Raw genomic sequence first — 14224 nt, forward strand, 5'->3', positions numbered from 1 at the left:
TTTTTGTGTTATTTAGGCTCGGCCAGCCTGCCTTTGCCCTTCTTTTCTGCTGTGCATGAGATAATATTTATCTAGGCGGAATAAAGGTCTGTTGCTAAAATCAAGGGAATGTTGTCTTGTTGGCATAGAAGTGAAAATAAACCCGGAATGCCAACAGGATGTTATATGTGTTAAAAGCAAGAGTAGAAAGGTTATCCCTTTTGAACCAGTGAGAAAGCTGCGATGGTTTTATTTTGGATTCTAGCAATTTGGTTATTGAAGAATGAGTGGACCCACTTTTCAGTCTAACGTCCCTGGTTTCTGATAAAAGGTACCATTATAATGGGGTATTTATTACAAAGAAATCACGAAAGAGGCCCTTTTAACTGTAAACAAATTATTGCAGTTGAGAAATGTAAAATTTTCTTCAGGCATGCAATGTTAGTGGTGGGACGGACAAACCTGAAAGGATGAATGATTGATTCCAGATTACGATTTTTTAGAGTGGGAGTAACCCAAAATTTCTTGAGGGCATATATGGAATCAGGCCATCTATGACGTTTTCACATCAGAAAATATTTCAAGGAAAAATAGACTAATATGATTTGCTCAGTAGGAATAAGTTGTATGATTTGCCACCATGTGAAAAGTGACAAGTCCCTATGCTCTGTACTGGTCAAATCTCTGCTTTGTTGACCTAATCCTTTCCCCCAAAATAGCTCAATGAGTTAAATTAGCCATTCAGGGCTAACTCATGTCTGGATTTCCGTACGGCTCTGACCTGCATTTTTATTGCTCCATGAAAATACCTCACAATAGGGAATTGATATTTACCGGGTGTAGTAAACAACCCATTCCGTTCCACCGCACAGATAATTTGGTCTGTAAACATATGAAGGCTAACATTTTATTAAACCATTATTTTTTGTTGTAATTTAGAAATATTTTATGTTTAAAGCTGTCTGCATTTTGTGAGCATACAATATTCTAATCATCATCATTATTGCAATTTTCTGAAGGTATATTTTGGGTTTTTAGTGATTGAAAATAAAGTGAGATATAATGAAATAAATAGAGCTTAACTGTTTTCTCTATAGTTCTACATCTCATTGATGATCTGCCTTTTTTTTTCAGGTTCACTTTCCAGACGTAGAAAGGGCAGAATGGCTGAACAAGGTAAGACCTTCCTCCAAATATTACTGTAGAATATTTGAGTCTTTTGCAGTGTAAATATTATTTTAAGTTTGCTTTGTACAACGTGCGGGCTGTGAGTAATTGTATACAGATGTGCAAGAACACAGTGCCAAGAGAAAGACGCTCCAGGATATGGGGCTAATCCTGTTTATTGAAGCTAAAAATGTCAAATTCGTTTTTTACTTTTGTCCAGTCTTGTGTGGGTGCCGAAAGGGTATAGTGTGATCCAAAGGTAAATATTACGTGGAGGTTTCTCAAACCGGAAAATGCTGATTTTCTATAGGCCACAATTAAGAAAGAAAGAGTATGCTGTTCCTCCTGGTCAGGGGAGGTTGTGTGAAGTGTACACTCTACCCCAAGATGAAGACAAAGTGAAAGATGATGTCTAGACAGCCTGAGGACTTAAAGCACGTGGTGGGTGGGGGAACCCACAAGGGTGGAACTAAAACCCTCACACACCCAGCAAGCTAGGTGTCATGCTTCATCATCTGGGTTTTGCTCCTCGTCGGGTCGGCGCTGCAATTCCCAACGGGCACCCAAAGATGGGGCTCTTTATCGGAGATCTTTTGTTCCTCGCAGAAAGTTGAGTGCAAGTGAGGGCCAGGTAAGTGTAGACGTTGGTGAGCCCCATCTTTGGGTGCCCGTTGGGAAATGCAGCGCCGACCCGACGAGGAGCAAAACCCAGATGATGAAGCATGACACCTAGCTTGCTGGGTGTGTGAGGGTTTTAGTTCCACCCTTGTGGGTTCCCCCACCCACCACGTGCTTTAAGTCCTCAGGCTGTCTAGACATCATCTTTCACTTTGTCTTCATCTTGGGGTAGAGTGTACACTTCACACAACCTCCCCTGACCAGGAGGAACAGCATACTCTTTCTTTCTTAATTATTCCAGGGCATGTATGCTGGACCTCATTAAATATAGCCCACCCGTTTTTACTTCCTTTCCCTGGTTGAGATATATAGCGCGGCTGACAACCGCAGGAACGTATTGAGGTTACCTACAGTATTAATAGATACTGGTAGGCCCACACTTACTACACACTAACCAGAAATCCTGGGTTAGTGGCCACTATCCCTATACTCCATAAGATGGATGGAGAACTAGGAATTAGCTATGGCGAAGATGCAGTCACTGACATTTTAAGAACACCGTCACTCCTAGGAGCAGACGGGAATACAGCAACCGTGTCCTATTCGGAAGACTGGTCCAACTTGGTCTCCTTAAAGAAAGAATGGCTCAGAATAACGATGCATGGAGCATTAATGACTGAGTACCTCAGGGCTAACATCGCCCCTAATGGTCTGATTGTCAATATTTTCCCCAGATTATTCCTGGAGGATCCCCCATTTAAGAAGGATTGGTCCTCAGTATCATGGAAGTGTACCCGAGATCTCCTAGTTTTGATAATCAATACTGCCAAGAGACTTGCTGATGCCCTGTTAACACGTATACAGGCTGCTGAGGCAACCATGAAATCTACCGTACATAACAATATCTTCAAAACCAAGATGGCAGAGCTCAATTCAGAAATAGCAGAGAATAGAGAGTACCTTCTAAAACAAAAGATTGCCAAACTGCAGAAAGATATCTCGAGGTTCGATAAAGAAAAGATCTTCCCCTACCTGAAACCTGATTTCGCACCTATTAGGAATAGCTATTCAAGTGATGAGGAGTCAAGTAACAACAGCAGGAGGGGTTCCAATAACAGTAACTCGAGCTCTGGTAGTTGGGACACCCCAAACCAGAGAAGAAAGAACAACCGGACATTCCAAAATCAAGGGGAAACAATGTTCCCTGGTCCACCACAACCCCAGTTTTGGCAATACCCTATGTTCCCACCGTGCCCTCCCCAATTCTACCCAGGGGTTAACCCCCAACCTTTTTTAGGCAGAGGCTGGGGCAGAGGAAGAGGGCGAAGGCGAGGAACACAGCATGTACAGTGGCAGGACCAACCTCAGCCCCCGATGGAGACCCGGAGCCAACGCAGGGGCAAAAGGACTTAGTTATCAATTTATCGGATAGACCACTCAATAGTACTGAGCTACGAGTGATTCGCAAGGGACTGGGTTTCGTACCCACCCCCAGGGTTGACAAATTCAAAGAAGCATGCGAACTTCACAGTTTCTTTAGAAAGATTCGCCTGAAGGCCTTCTTTCATAACGAATCCCCTATAGACTCAGACAATACAGACACTGGTCTACATAGACCATCCACCTTCACCCCCAGTGCGGGCATGGTCCCCCCTGAAGTCTTGACTTTCGAAAAGGCCATTCTTAAAGATCTAGCTATGGGGCAAGACAGGTCGACTTTTTACAACCTTTCTAAACAGGAAATGGATGCAGCCAGGGCCCTGGCTGACGACCAATCGATCACGATTAAACAGGCAGATAAAGGTGGTGCTACAGTCATCCAGTCCACCTCTGACTACGAGACAGAATGTCGACGTCAACTATGTGATCGCAAGTATTATACACCAATCACAATAGATCCTACGCCAAGATTGAAGAATGCCATCACTAGTCTAACTCTTGAGGCAGAGACTAATGGATGGATCACTAAGAAAGAAGCAGATTACCTCAATGTTCGTGATCCTGTAACACCATATTTCTACACGTTGCCCAAGGTCCACAAAGGAACCTCACCGATCCCGGGCAGACCTATTGTGTCCGGGATAGGCTCTGTTCTTGAGCCTTTGTCCAGATTTGTAGACCACTTCCTACAACCACTGGTCCAAAAAATACCGTCATACATCAAAGACACCAGTGACATCCTCAGAACTATTGAAGGGTTTGAACCTAATGGGGAGATTAGCCTCCTGGTTACTTTAGATGTGGAGGCCTTGTACACTAATATCCCACAACAGGCAACCCTCACAGTGATTGAAGCGGCCCTACGCAATGAGGAATGGACATCACCCACACCTGTGTCATTCATCATGGACCTGGCGTCCCTGGCATTGACGGAGAACTTTTTTGAATTCCGGAATGAGCTATTCCACCAATGCCAGGGTACTTCAATGGGTAGTACATTTGCCCCTAGCCTGGCCTGCCTATACATGGCCGCATTCGAAGAGGAGATCATCCGGAGCCCCACCAATCCTTTTGGTGACAACTTGATCATGTGGAGACGCTTTATAGATGATATCCTCATCTTGTGGAAAGGACCGTGTACACTATGTGATGATTTCTGTCAATGGATTAATGTGCAGAACCCTTATTTGAAATTTACTAATCACATCTCCACGACTCACATAGCATTTCTGGACCTAGACATCAGATTGGCTTCTGGGGTTCTATCAACCAGCCTTTACAAAAAACCAACCGATAGGAATAGCCTCTTGCTTTACAGCAGTCACCATCCCAAGGCACTGAGGGATAACTTACCTTTCGGTCAGTTTCTCCGTTTGAGGAGAAACTGTAGCTCAGTAGTGGACTACAAAAAAGAGGCGGATATCCTAGCAATCAATTTAAAAGAAAGAGGTTATCCAACTAACACAATTACAAGAGCTATGAAACGCGCTAGGAATAATCCCAGAGAAGCACTGCTAGAGACCAGGACTAGGGAACAAACTGACATCCTGACCTGCGTTACCTCATTTACCCCTTCTTCCAATAAAATGAAAAAGTTGATCAAAAAACACTGGAGTATCTTATCTTCTGGTGAACTTTCTTTACCTCAACCCAGATTCGCCTTTAAGAGGACACAGAATCTGAAAGACATATTGATCCATACAAGTCCTGCCAGAAAAGAAATACAGAACCCCCAGGGCACTCTATGGGGGCTTCCACCAGTTGTTGGACACTTCCCCTGTGGCAATTGTACGTCCTGTAAACAGACGATCACTACCAAGGAGGTTACCTTGTCCGACACCCTCACTTGGTCACTGACACGCCACACGAATTGTGATTCCACCAACTGCATTTACCTATTGCAATGCCCCTGTGCACTGATCTACATAGAGATGACGACACAAGCTATTAAAACACGCATCACCGAGCATAAGAGTAATATAAGATGCTTGAAGGAGACCACAAAACTGTATACCCACTTTAAGAGTTTACACCATACACCGGACTCCCTTAGATGGGTCGTTTTGGAGTCACATCCGAGAATTACAGCACAAGCACTGTTCAAACTCGAACAAAGATGGGTTTACAGACTTTCATCTGATAGGAGAGGTTTGAATGACGACATACCGTGGGGTACACTAACACACTGATATATCAACACTCTTCCACAGTATTGTCAATGACCCCACAGCCCTGTACTGCCCCTGATAGATAATGGGTGGACCGAATTATTTACTGTCACGGAAGTGACCTCCGAATGTCCCGCACCAATAATTGGACTCCCCTGGTGCGTGAACAGTGTAACAATAACTCCGGAGATACCTTGGTCCAACTCGCATTACATGGTCTTTTCCACGATGCATACAACCCACATTACCTACTCTGTCGAGTTGACCCATACCCTATAAATTATACTACACAGGACCTTACTGAAGTGAGTATTATTACTCCTTCTGGGGTTCTTTGAGCCCCTGAGAGATACCAACTGCGACCTGATACTGATTCAGTACCCCGTTCCAAGATGGCGCTCATAGTTACAATACTTGGGTGGGTCTTCCTACACGAGTCACATGACACTAGACGCCCAATCAGTGTACACCTACACTTGTCCCAACCGGTTCTTATTGGAGCACTGGATAGTGAACACCACTTCCCGGTTTCGGCGGAGCGGGGTAGGTTCATAAACCACCCTTGGGCAACAGAATCGTAAGTAAACAACTGCCTGGATCACGTAACAATGATCGAACGGTCTGGGATCCCTAGACGCGGGTAGACGGGTGACCGCTGTTCATGTGACTGACCGACCCTAGCGCTGACATGGGCTGCCGACTTCCGTGGGCGGCGCATTAGGCTCAGGGGTGGATCGCTCCTCGAGCAGTGGTTCCCGGTTGCCGGGGGTCTGGGGGATCGTGCCTACCTGTTCCCTTGACCGCACCTAGCACTCAGCAGGTGTATTGTATTAATATACCTACTCAGTTGAGTCTCTTGTTTTAATGCACATTACAGCAGGCTACTACGCCATCCCAAGAGGCTCGCCACGCACCGACTGGAGCGGTACTAGCTCAATCTTTAGGTGAGCGTTTTAGACCTTGTTACTATAATTCGGGGTGCCCTGGATTGAAGTCTTTTAGATCACTTGACACGTTGTTTGACACTGCATCCACTTATGCATGATCACTATATTCGAGCGCAATTGCTTCATGTATAGGGCATGCATACGAGGAGTCTTCGGCTCCATATTACCATGTATATACACGACAAAGTGTTTTTTAATGTTTCGTGTTGGCCTGTTATGTTTTTCTCTCCCTTTCCTTTAGGCCACTCCTATGCGGAAGTGTTAGATTTTTCCACACTTTCATAGGGTAGATTTGTCCAGGCACAAACACATAAATTTGATATCCTGTTATACACCCTCACGTTTGTAGATAGTTTACACCACATTGGTCCTGATGAATTGCCGTTGGATCCTCCTGACCATTAGGCGAGAAACATGTTGACCATCTGAGTTGAGCGGAGCGAGTCTTTGACCCACTGTGTCCAGACTTCCGCCACTCATATCGTTTTTAAATAGGGTGGTTTACTGACCCAATAAACTCGTTATTCAGACTAACCAACCCTGTTTTAAATACACTCACCAACGTCTACACTTACCTGGCCCTCACTTGCACTCAACTTTCGGCGAGGAACAAAAGATCTCCGATAAAGAGCCCCATCTTTGGGTGCCCGTTGGGAATTGCAGCGCCGACCCGACGAGGAGCAAAACCCAGATGATGAAGCATGACACCTAGCTTGCTGGGTGTGTGAGGGTTTTAGTTCCCCCCTTGTGGGTTCCCCCACCCACCACGTGCTTTAAGTCCTCAGGCTGTCTAGACATCATCTTTCACTTTGTCTTCATCTTGGGGTAGAGTGTACACTTCACACAACCTCCCCTGACCAGGAGGAACAGCATACTCTTTCTTTCTTAATTATTCCAGGGCATGTATGCTGGACCACATTAAATATAGCCCACCCGTTTTTACTTCCTTTCCCTGGTTGAGCTATAGGCCACAATCCCAGAGATGAGCTGTTTCTGTGCAGAGTAGGCTGTTATTTGGTAACAAAGGCCACAACCGTGCCATATTTTCAAGATAACTATATACATCGATTCTAAATGGGAATTTTCTTACATTGTCAGTGTTGATCCTGAATTTCTATACAGCATATAACACAGCTGACCCATATTCCAGGGGAACATTAGTTGCTTCTAAGTATGAAGAATAATGGTTCCTTAGAATTCACTTATATGTATTTAAATCTAAGTTTCAATGGCACACGGTACACCGATCTCATATGCATGTTATCCTGGAGAATGCACTTTTTCTTCTAACCCCACAGTACGAGATATAAGTAAAAACGTCATTCAGTCAGTATAGAACTCACAATGACAAACAAACTTCAGTTCAAAAACATTTGTATTGCTGCTAAATTATATTATATATATCTTCATACATTGGTATTAGCGGGTTGTGTAATGGTACGGAATATGTTTGTACATACAAGAAAGTGTGCAGGGGGTGAGTAGATGTCAAAGGAACACTACAGTAAAGTAATGCCAAGGCGGAAAAAATAGAGAGGGTGCGTAAAGCTAAAATTGTCCCTTAATCTTCTATTTAGTTATTCAAAAAATTCAGGGCCCAATCCACAAACTTAGTCTAACTTTCGACTTCAGAAATCTAAAGTTAGACTTCAAGTCTACAGTTAGGCTTCAGGTCTAAGTTTACCTTCGTGGTTCGGGCCCTCAGTCCCTTAGGAGAAATGGCAATGCTTCGACCCTTGTAGCATTCATTTATCCCCTCAGGGAGGCTCATCCGTCAAATTCATTCTGTACTAAGGAATACAGGGAATGGATGGGGGGGGGGGGGGTGGGTTACAGAAAAACACCTGTTAGTCTGTGTGTTTTTCTTTGTAAAATAAACGCCTGGGATGTACAAAAACATAAAAAGGGAAAAAAAGCTTACTCTCCTGAAAAAGGAAGCCAGGACTTTTATCCAGAAATCTGCCTAAGTGCCTTTATGGTGTGTAGTTTGTCTTTAACGGCCCTGCCTCTCTTCTCTTTCTGGGCTCGTATTGCCTTGTGGCTCTTAAAGTGGCTTATTTCCCTGTTCATCTTATACATCACAATGGCATGTTTCTAAAGGCCAATTATACAAGAGACCCCTTCCTGAATTGAGTGTTAGGGCTTTTTATAGTTTTCTAGATTACCCTAATCTGTTCACGAAATGTTTGTAATTATATATGGTCACCCCAACAAAAAAAAGAAATTTTAAACCTGTAAAACAGTGATGAACATTGATCTTTTAAGTTTTAACTCGGCGAGTTAAAAGAGTTCCCAGTGCTTTAAAATAGTTTTCTTGGGACGAAACTATACAAATTTTGCAGATCCTATTTAAAAATTCAAGAATAATTTTGTTTGTAGGAAAGTAGAGGAACAAACACCGTCCCTAGTACCTCCCCGAGTAAAATAGATGCAATGTTTGAGCCAGTAGAAACAGGACTACATGTACACATTTCTTTTTTAATAAAATGTGTGCTTCATTTATTAGGCGCATCCCAATTACTTTTCAAAATATGTATTCCTGTTTGCGTTGATGAAGTGTATAGGACTTCCCTTTAACAAACCGCCCAGCGGAGCAACATACTATATTTGCATACATCAAATATAGGATTTAAGAAACAGGATTTTCAATTCTAAAATCTAAGTTCTCTCTTCTAATACCTACTTTTGAAAACGCTGCCTGTGATACAAACCTGAATTTGTATGTCTAGTGTAAAAGACAGTCAAGGTCGGCATGGTTCACGGGTGGGGAGGGGGGTGGGGGCTGGCGTCGGGTCGCGCAGGGAGGGTGTGCGGGTGAGTGGGGGTGTACAGGCAAGTGGTCGTGTACAGGCAAGTGGTCGTGAGGGAAGGAGGGTCACACGGGGGGGTTTAAATAATAATAATAATAATAATAATATTATTATTAAACAAAAACGTACATTTCCCGGGTCCCGCATTGTCATTGCTGGGTCTGCTCCTGCTTTCCTGCCTCCGCAGGAACAGGAAGCAGGCAGCTTCCCTCCCTAAGCCAGTAACAACGCTGCAGTGGCAGTGTTGTGATTGGCTGGGACACCGACCGCACAGGTGTCAATGGGGAGGCCATTTTCTCCATTAAGGCTGCCTACATTGAGAAAATGGAGAGTGCACATGACAGTCAGGGCTGCAACATTACGCTAGCCACTCCTCCCCTCCCCTTGAGCAGGACTGAACCAACCAAACCCTTCTTCTGCTTTCTCGCAGTGCGAGAAGCAGAAACATAAAATGGTATTTATAATCCCATTTTATGTTTCTGCTTCTCGCACTGTGAGACGCTCCTCCTCCCAATGGAGGAGCCGCCCTTAGTAAAAAAAATGATTTAGTGGCAAAGAAGGGATCATTATTTTACCCTGTTTGAGTCACATTTTTAAATATTTTATGTTTGTTTCCTGCTGCAGTCAAAAACCCTTTCTTAGGCCATCAAAATTGGGTGTTTGCACTATCTAGGCAAATTTGTGATCTCATTAACTACTCGAATAGAGCAATAAACTGCCCACATGTAGCTAGTTAATTTTTGCAAAGTGTTAGGCTTGGCACTGCTCCACTTAAGTATACAAAAAAAATATGGATTGGGGATGCGGCCCGAGCGGTTGCCAGTGGCTGAGATTAATTTGAGCATTCCATCCTTCGCCTTGTTGTCTTTGGATTTGCCACCCTAAGTGTGCCATAAATACCCAGACGTAGGTCACGGGCTCACTTTGCCAGTGGAACCAAGCTATACCTGGCTGAAGATCCCTAACTAGGGCTAAACTGGTCCTAGGTTGCTTGTGTTTCGGTTTAGGGACGGACGTTGGCAGTTCGGGCTGGACTGGTCCCATGAAGAGCAGGTTCAAGACTGATTTACATATGGCTGGGTCCAAACTGAGGTGGCATGGTGGGCACAAAAATGATGGATTGGGATGCGGCTCGAGCGGTTGCCAGTGGCATTCCATCCATCACCTTGTTGTTTTTGCAATTGCTCTCCTTGTGCAGTGGTTTTTAGTAACTTTTGATACATTTGAGCTAAAAACATGTTTTTTTAAATATGAAAATCTTGAGCTTATGGCCACCTCTACCACTAATTCATATTTATGTGAACTAGAACGTAGTTGTGGTCTCGGTTTTTCTCAGTTGCCCTGGTACTAGTATAGTCAAAGAACAAAAGAATCGATGGTGCCATTTGCGGCACAGCTTGTTTTTCAGCAAATGGCATGTGTAAAACACACATGTAAGACGCATTTGACATTGCTTGGAAGTAATATGCAAAAGAAGTACAGGATCTATGTATCGGTAATTCCAAAATGCTATGGTAAAAGTTCCAGAGTTTTCTTGGACAGCGATTGTTAAAGGAACACTGTTTTGATTTTTGAATGTGAGCGTGTGCAAATGTCAAATAAAGGCTTCACATTGGTGGGGGGGGGCAAAACTTAACACTTGAGGTCTTGAACCAACATACTCTGGTGTAGGTAGACTATAACTAGTTCTAGGGCAATTGGTTGGCAATTTTGTACAAAGTACTCAGGCCAATAAGTGATTAATAATGGTGTGTGCAGCTGAATATTTTCTGAAGGTGCACGCCTTGCTAATATGTCTTTGAGCCTATTAATAGCAACCCTGGGCGTTGTAATCTCGTGTAAAGGTGAAGTGTGTTTTACTTGCCGCATTTTTTCTAACTCGTTGATTGTGTGATTGTGGGTACAGCTGTTGCGATTTGTTTATATAGGAGGTTATTTGAAATTAGAAAGGCAGCTATAGGTTATCTTTCTAGTGTCAGGTACCACCTCTAATTGGCTGTCGTCACCTAGCAGGAGCACATTCACAAAGGGTGTTACATACAGATAGATCACTGTGTGTTCCTGATCAGTAGAAACCAGAGAGAGCTGACAGATGTCAGGGCTGGTGATCCCTCTATCCTTTAGGGTGGTGATCAAGAGTGGAATCCCGAATCGTGCTATCTTTATGTAATTGCTTGTTTGGAAAGTTTACTTTTACATTAGCTTCTTGGTGCTGAAGAGATTAAATCAACAGAAATTGCATCTCCCTCAAGGGAAATGAAACCAGGTAGAGCCGAGTTTTAAGCTATTCCATAAAGTTGAACATGGGTGATTGAGTACATGGACACCGCTCCATACACGTACTTTAGCAGTTCAGAAATCTCTAACTCACGGTAATATCCACCAAATGCGGGTGAATTAATAGGTATTCTGTGTGTCCAGCATGTGGTTAAACCGGATGTCCACTATTACTTGATTGGTGATAAGAAATTAGGCACAAGTGTAGCTTGTTGTTTTACTTCAAGCCCACAACCCCAAAAGAACAATGTCATAATGGCGGCATAATGTCATCAATGATGTCATTTGAGATGTGAATGATATCATCGATGATTGATGTCATTTAAAATGTCATGATTGATATACTATGTGTGATCATAAGCAGTGCATGACAGAAGGCGCAAGTTAAAGTTAGTTCACTAAGCTAATTGGTACGAATTTCAGTCGCTGAAGTTAGAGTAAGTCACACAAGTTGTTTTTGACAGTAAAACTGTCTTCCTGTGGAATGACATACACGATTACCTCAGTGGTGCCCTGTAGTGCGACTTTCATGCAGACCCTAAGGCATTGCAGCATTTATCATGACATTTTATGGCACACAAACAGACGTTTTGTGGCATGAAATAATTTTTACTGCTGCTATTTTGCGGTAGAAAATTCTAAATGGCAGACCAGTAAGTGAGCAAGAATAAGCTCCTGTCGCATTGTCGTGCATCCTGTTCCCTTCTAGCTTCCCATTTGTGTGAGGCCCTGGCGTTGAACAGTGCCACACATCTAGGAGCAGGAAACACCCTGATGGGCAGGTGCTTATTGTGAAGAAATGTGGGTCCTCAGGAATTGGGCAAAATAAACACATCCTGGACCAGGGCTATTGGTGATGAGCCTAGGCACATTAAGATGTACTGGAGACGATTGGACGCGTAATGATGTGTAGACACTAAAACTGAAAACTACACTGGCGAAACAAAAAGGGAAACACCCAAGAATATGTTTTAGACACAGAAACTAACACTTTAGCAGACTTCAAAGAATTACACAGGTATTTTGTGATTTGCTAAACAGCTGGTGTGACTGTTCATAGTGTGACTTAATGTGACATAATTCTAGTTTTCAGTTCTTCCTTATAATTACCTTCACCTAGCCTATAATTACTTGGAGAGCCAATCATTGATGACCCTTATAGAGATGGTAAAAACAGAAATAGCTTCATACAAACAGCTATTGTGTGATCAGTATTTATTTTACTTTATTTAAAAGCATTTTAAACCAGTTACAATTCTTAGTGAGTCCGGCCAATACATGTTCTTGAATCATGCTTTGTAAAAGTAGGTGCTTGATTGTCATATTTTTGTCTTTCCCAACCAATCGTAAAGCGCTCTGATACCCTACTAGGGTCAAGTCCGCGCTATATAAAACTATAAATAAATACTGTAAAGCGGAAGAAAGTCTGTCTGTTGACTGACTTGGCTTCTGCATAGTATGGCAAACTTTATTGCAGTATCTGACATACATGCCAATAAACCCGATTGCCTCTGATTCAAGAGAAACCTATGGGAGAAATACATTCTCCCGATTCTTTTTCTAACATCTCCCACTTTCCTCTTCTAAAATGTTGGCATGTATAAGTATCAACCCACATATCACTACGCCTAGCTCGTGGAGATCTCTGAGTAATACTATAGAAGTAAAATGCTTACTTTGCTCACAGAATGTACCTGTGGTGGGATATGTTTTCTGTAGAAAACTGCTTTAGAATAATTCACTTTCCCAACCAAAAGGCTCAATATGGACGTGAAACAGGTCTGTTAGCCTCCTGTTTCTGAAATAAAGGTGCCTTCCTTTTCAAATGTTTGTTTTATATTCAAATGTTTCCTGTCTGTGAAAATTGTGGAGTGGCAATATTCACTGTTTGTGAAATAGTTGCCCCATTGTTCGGACTGATTTATAATGTTAGTTATTATAAAATATTTTCAATAATTACCTTTGGATGTAGTTGTCAAGGTAAATAGACATCTTTTTAGGCAATAAATGTATATCTGTAAATATATTTTATAATTTCATTATATTTAACTCCCAATAATAATTATTTCAAAGTCATTGCACATTCAGCCAGGGAGACGCAACTGCTGACAAAAGGATTTGGAGAAATAAAAAGGAAATTTAAAAGCAACTCATTTAGAGTGTCTCTATATCCAGAGAAGAACAGATTGGTTAATTTGAAATCTCAGCTCTCTCTGAAAATAGTTTAATATACCTTTGAATCTATTCGCATGCTTTAAAATGGAAGATTAAAAGAAAAAACTTTGGATCCCTACCACAGTGATTGTATTTTAAAATTAAGACGGTATTAAGCAACAGACATAATGGATAGCCTGTGGGAACAGATGTGGAAAGGGGATGCTGGCATTAAGTAGGGCTCTCTCTGATTAACTGTTTTTAGCTCTTTAAAAATACATAATGCCATAAATGACTAAGAAACCTTACTTCCCCTTGCATATTTTTGAAACAGCTGATTTCATATCTGCAGTAACAGCCCCTCAATTCTCATATACGTCAACCTGCTACATAGGAAACTCTTTAAAATAAGCAGCTCCTATTTCAGCAAATGGCGTCCATTTTGTCATCCTTGTAGAATGTTCGCTTTCTAGTTGTTCATTGGAAGTCTGAAGCTGCAAGAAGAACACTGGGGAATCAACTGACTGCTGCTGCAGCTGTTGGTAGTACAGGTTTTATTCATCATGTCAGACTTTTTTCTCACGTAGATGAGGAAGATACTTAAATGTTATCCTCCCTTTTAGCCTCTGGACCACTAACCAAGATTTCCATGAGAAAATCTTTT

General features: G+C 42.5%; 1 protein-coding gene across 3 annotated transcripts in view; it reads left to right on the forward strand.

The window, feature by feature from the left end:
* The window catches only part of ESYT2 (extended synaptotagmin 2), a 769824-nt gene that overhangs the window by 147521 nt on the left and 608079 nt on the right, over positions 1-14224 (forward strand). For all 3 annotated transcript variants that reach the window (XM_085631951.1, XM_085631950.1, XM_085631949.1), the window contains exon 2: positions 1114-1155. In XM_085631951.1, the coding sequence (XP_085488077.1) occupies positions 1114-1155 (42 nt within the window). The remainder of the gene's footprint in view (positions 1-1113; positions 1156-14224) is intronic.

This window comes from Triturus cristatus, chromosome 10 (assembly GCF_964204655.1).
Source record: "Triturus cristatus chromosome 10, aTriCri1.1, whole genome shotgun sequence".
Taxonomy (NCBI): domain Eukaryota; kingdom Metazoa; phylum Chordata; class Amphibia; order Caudata; family Salamandridae; genus Triturus; species Triturus cristatus.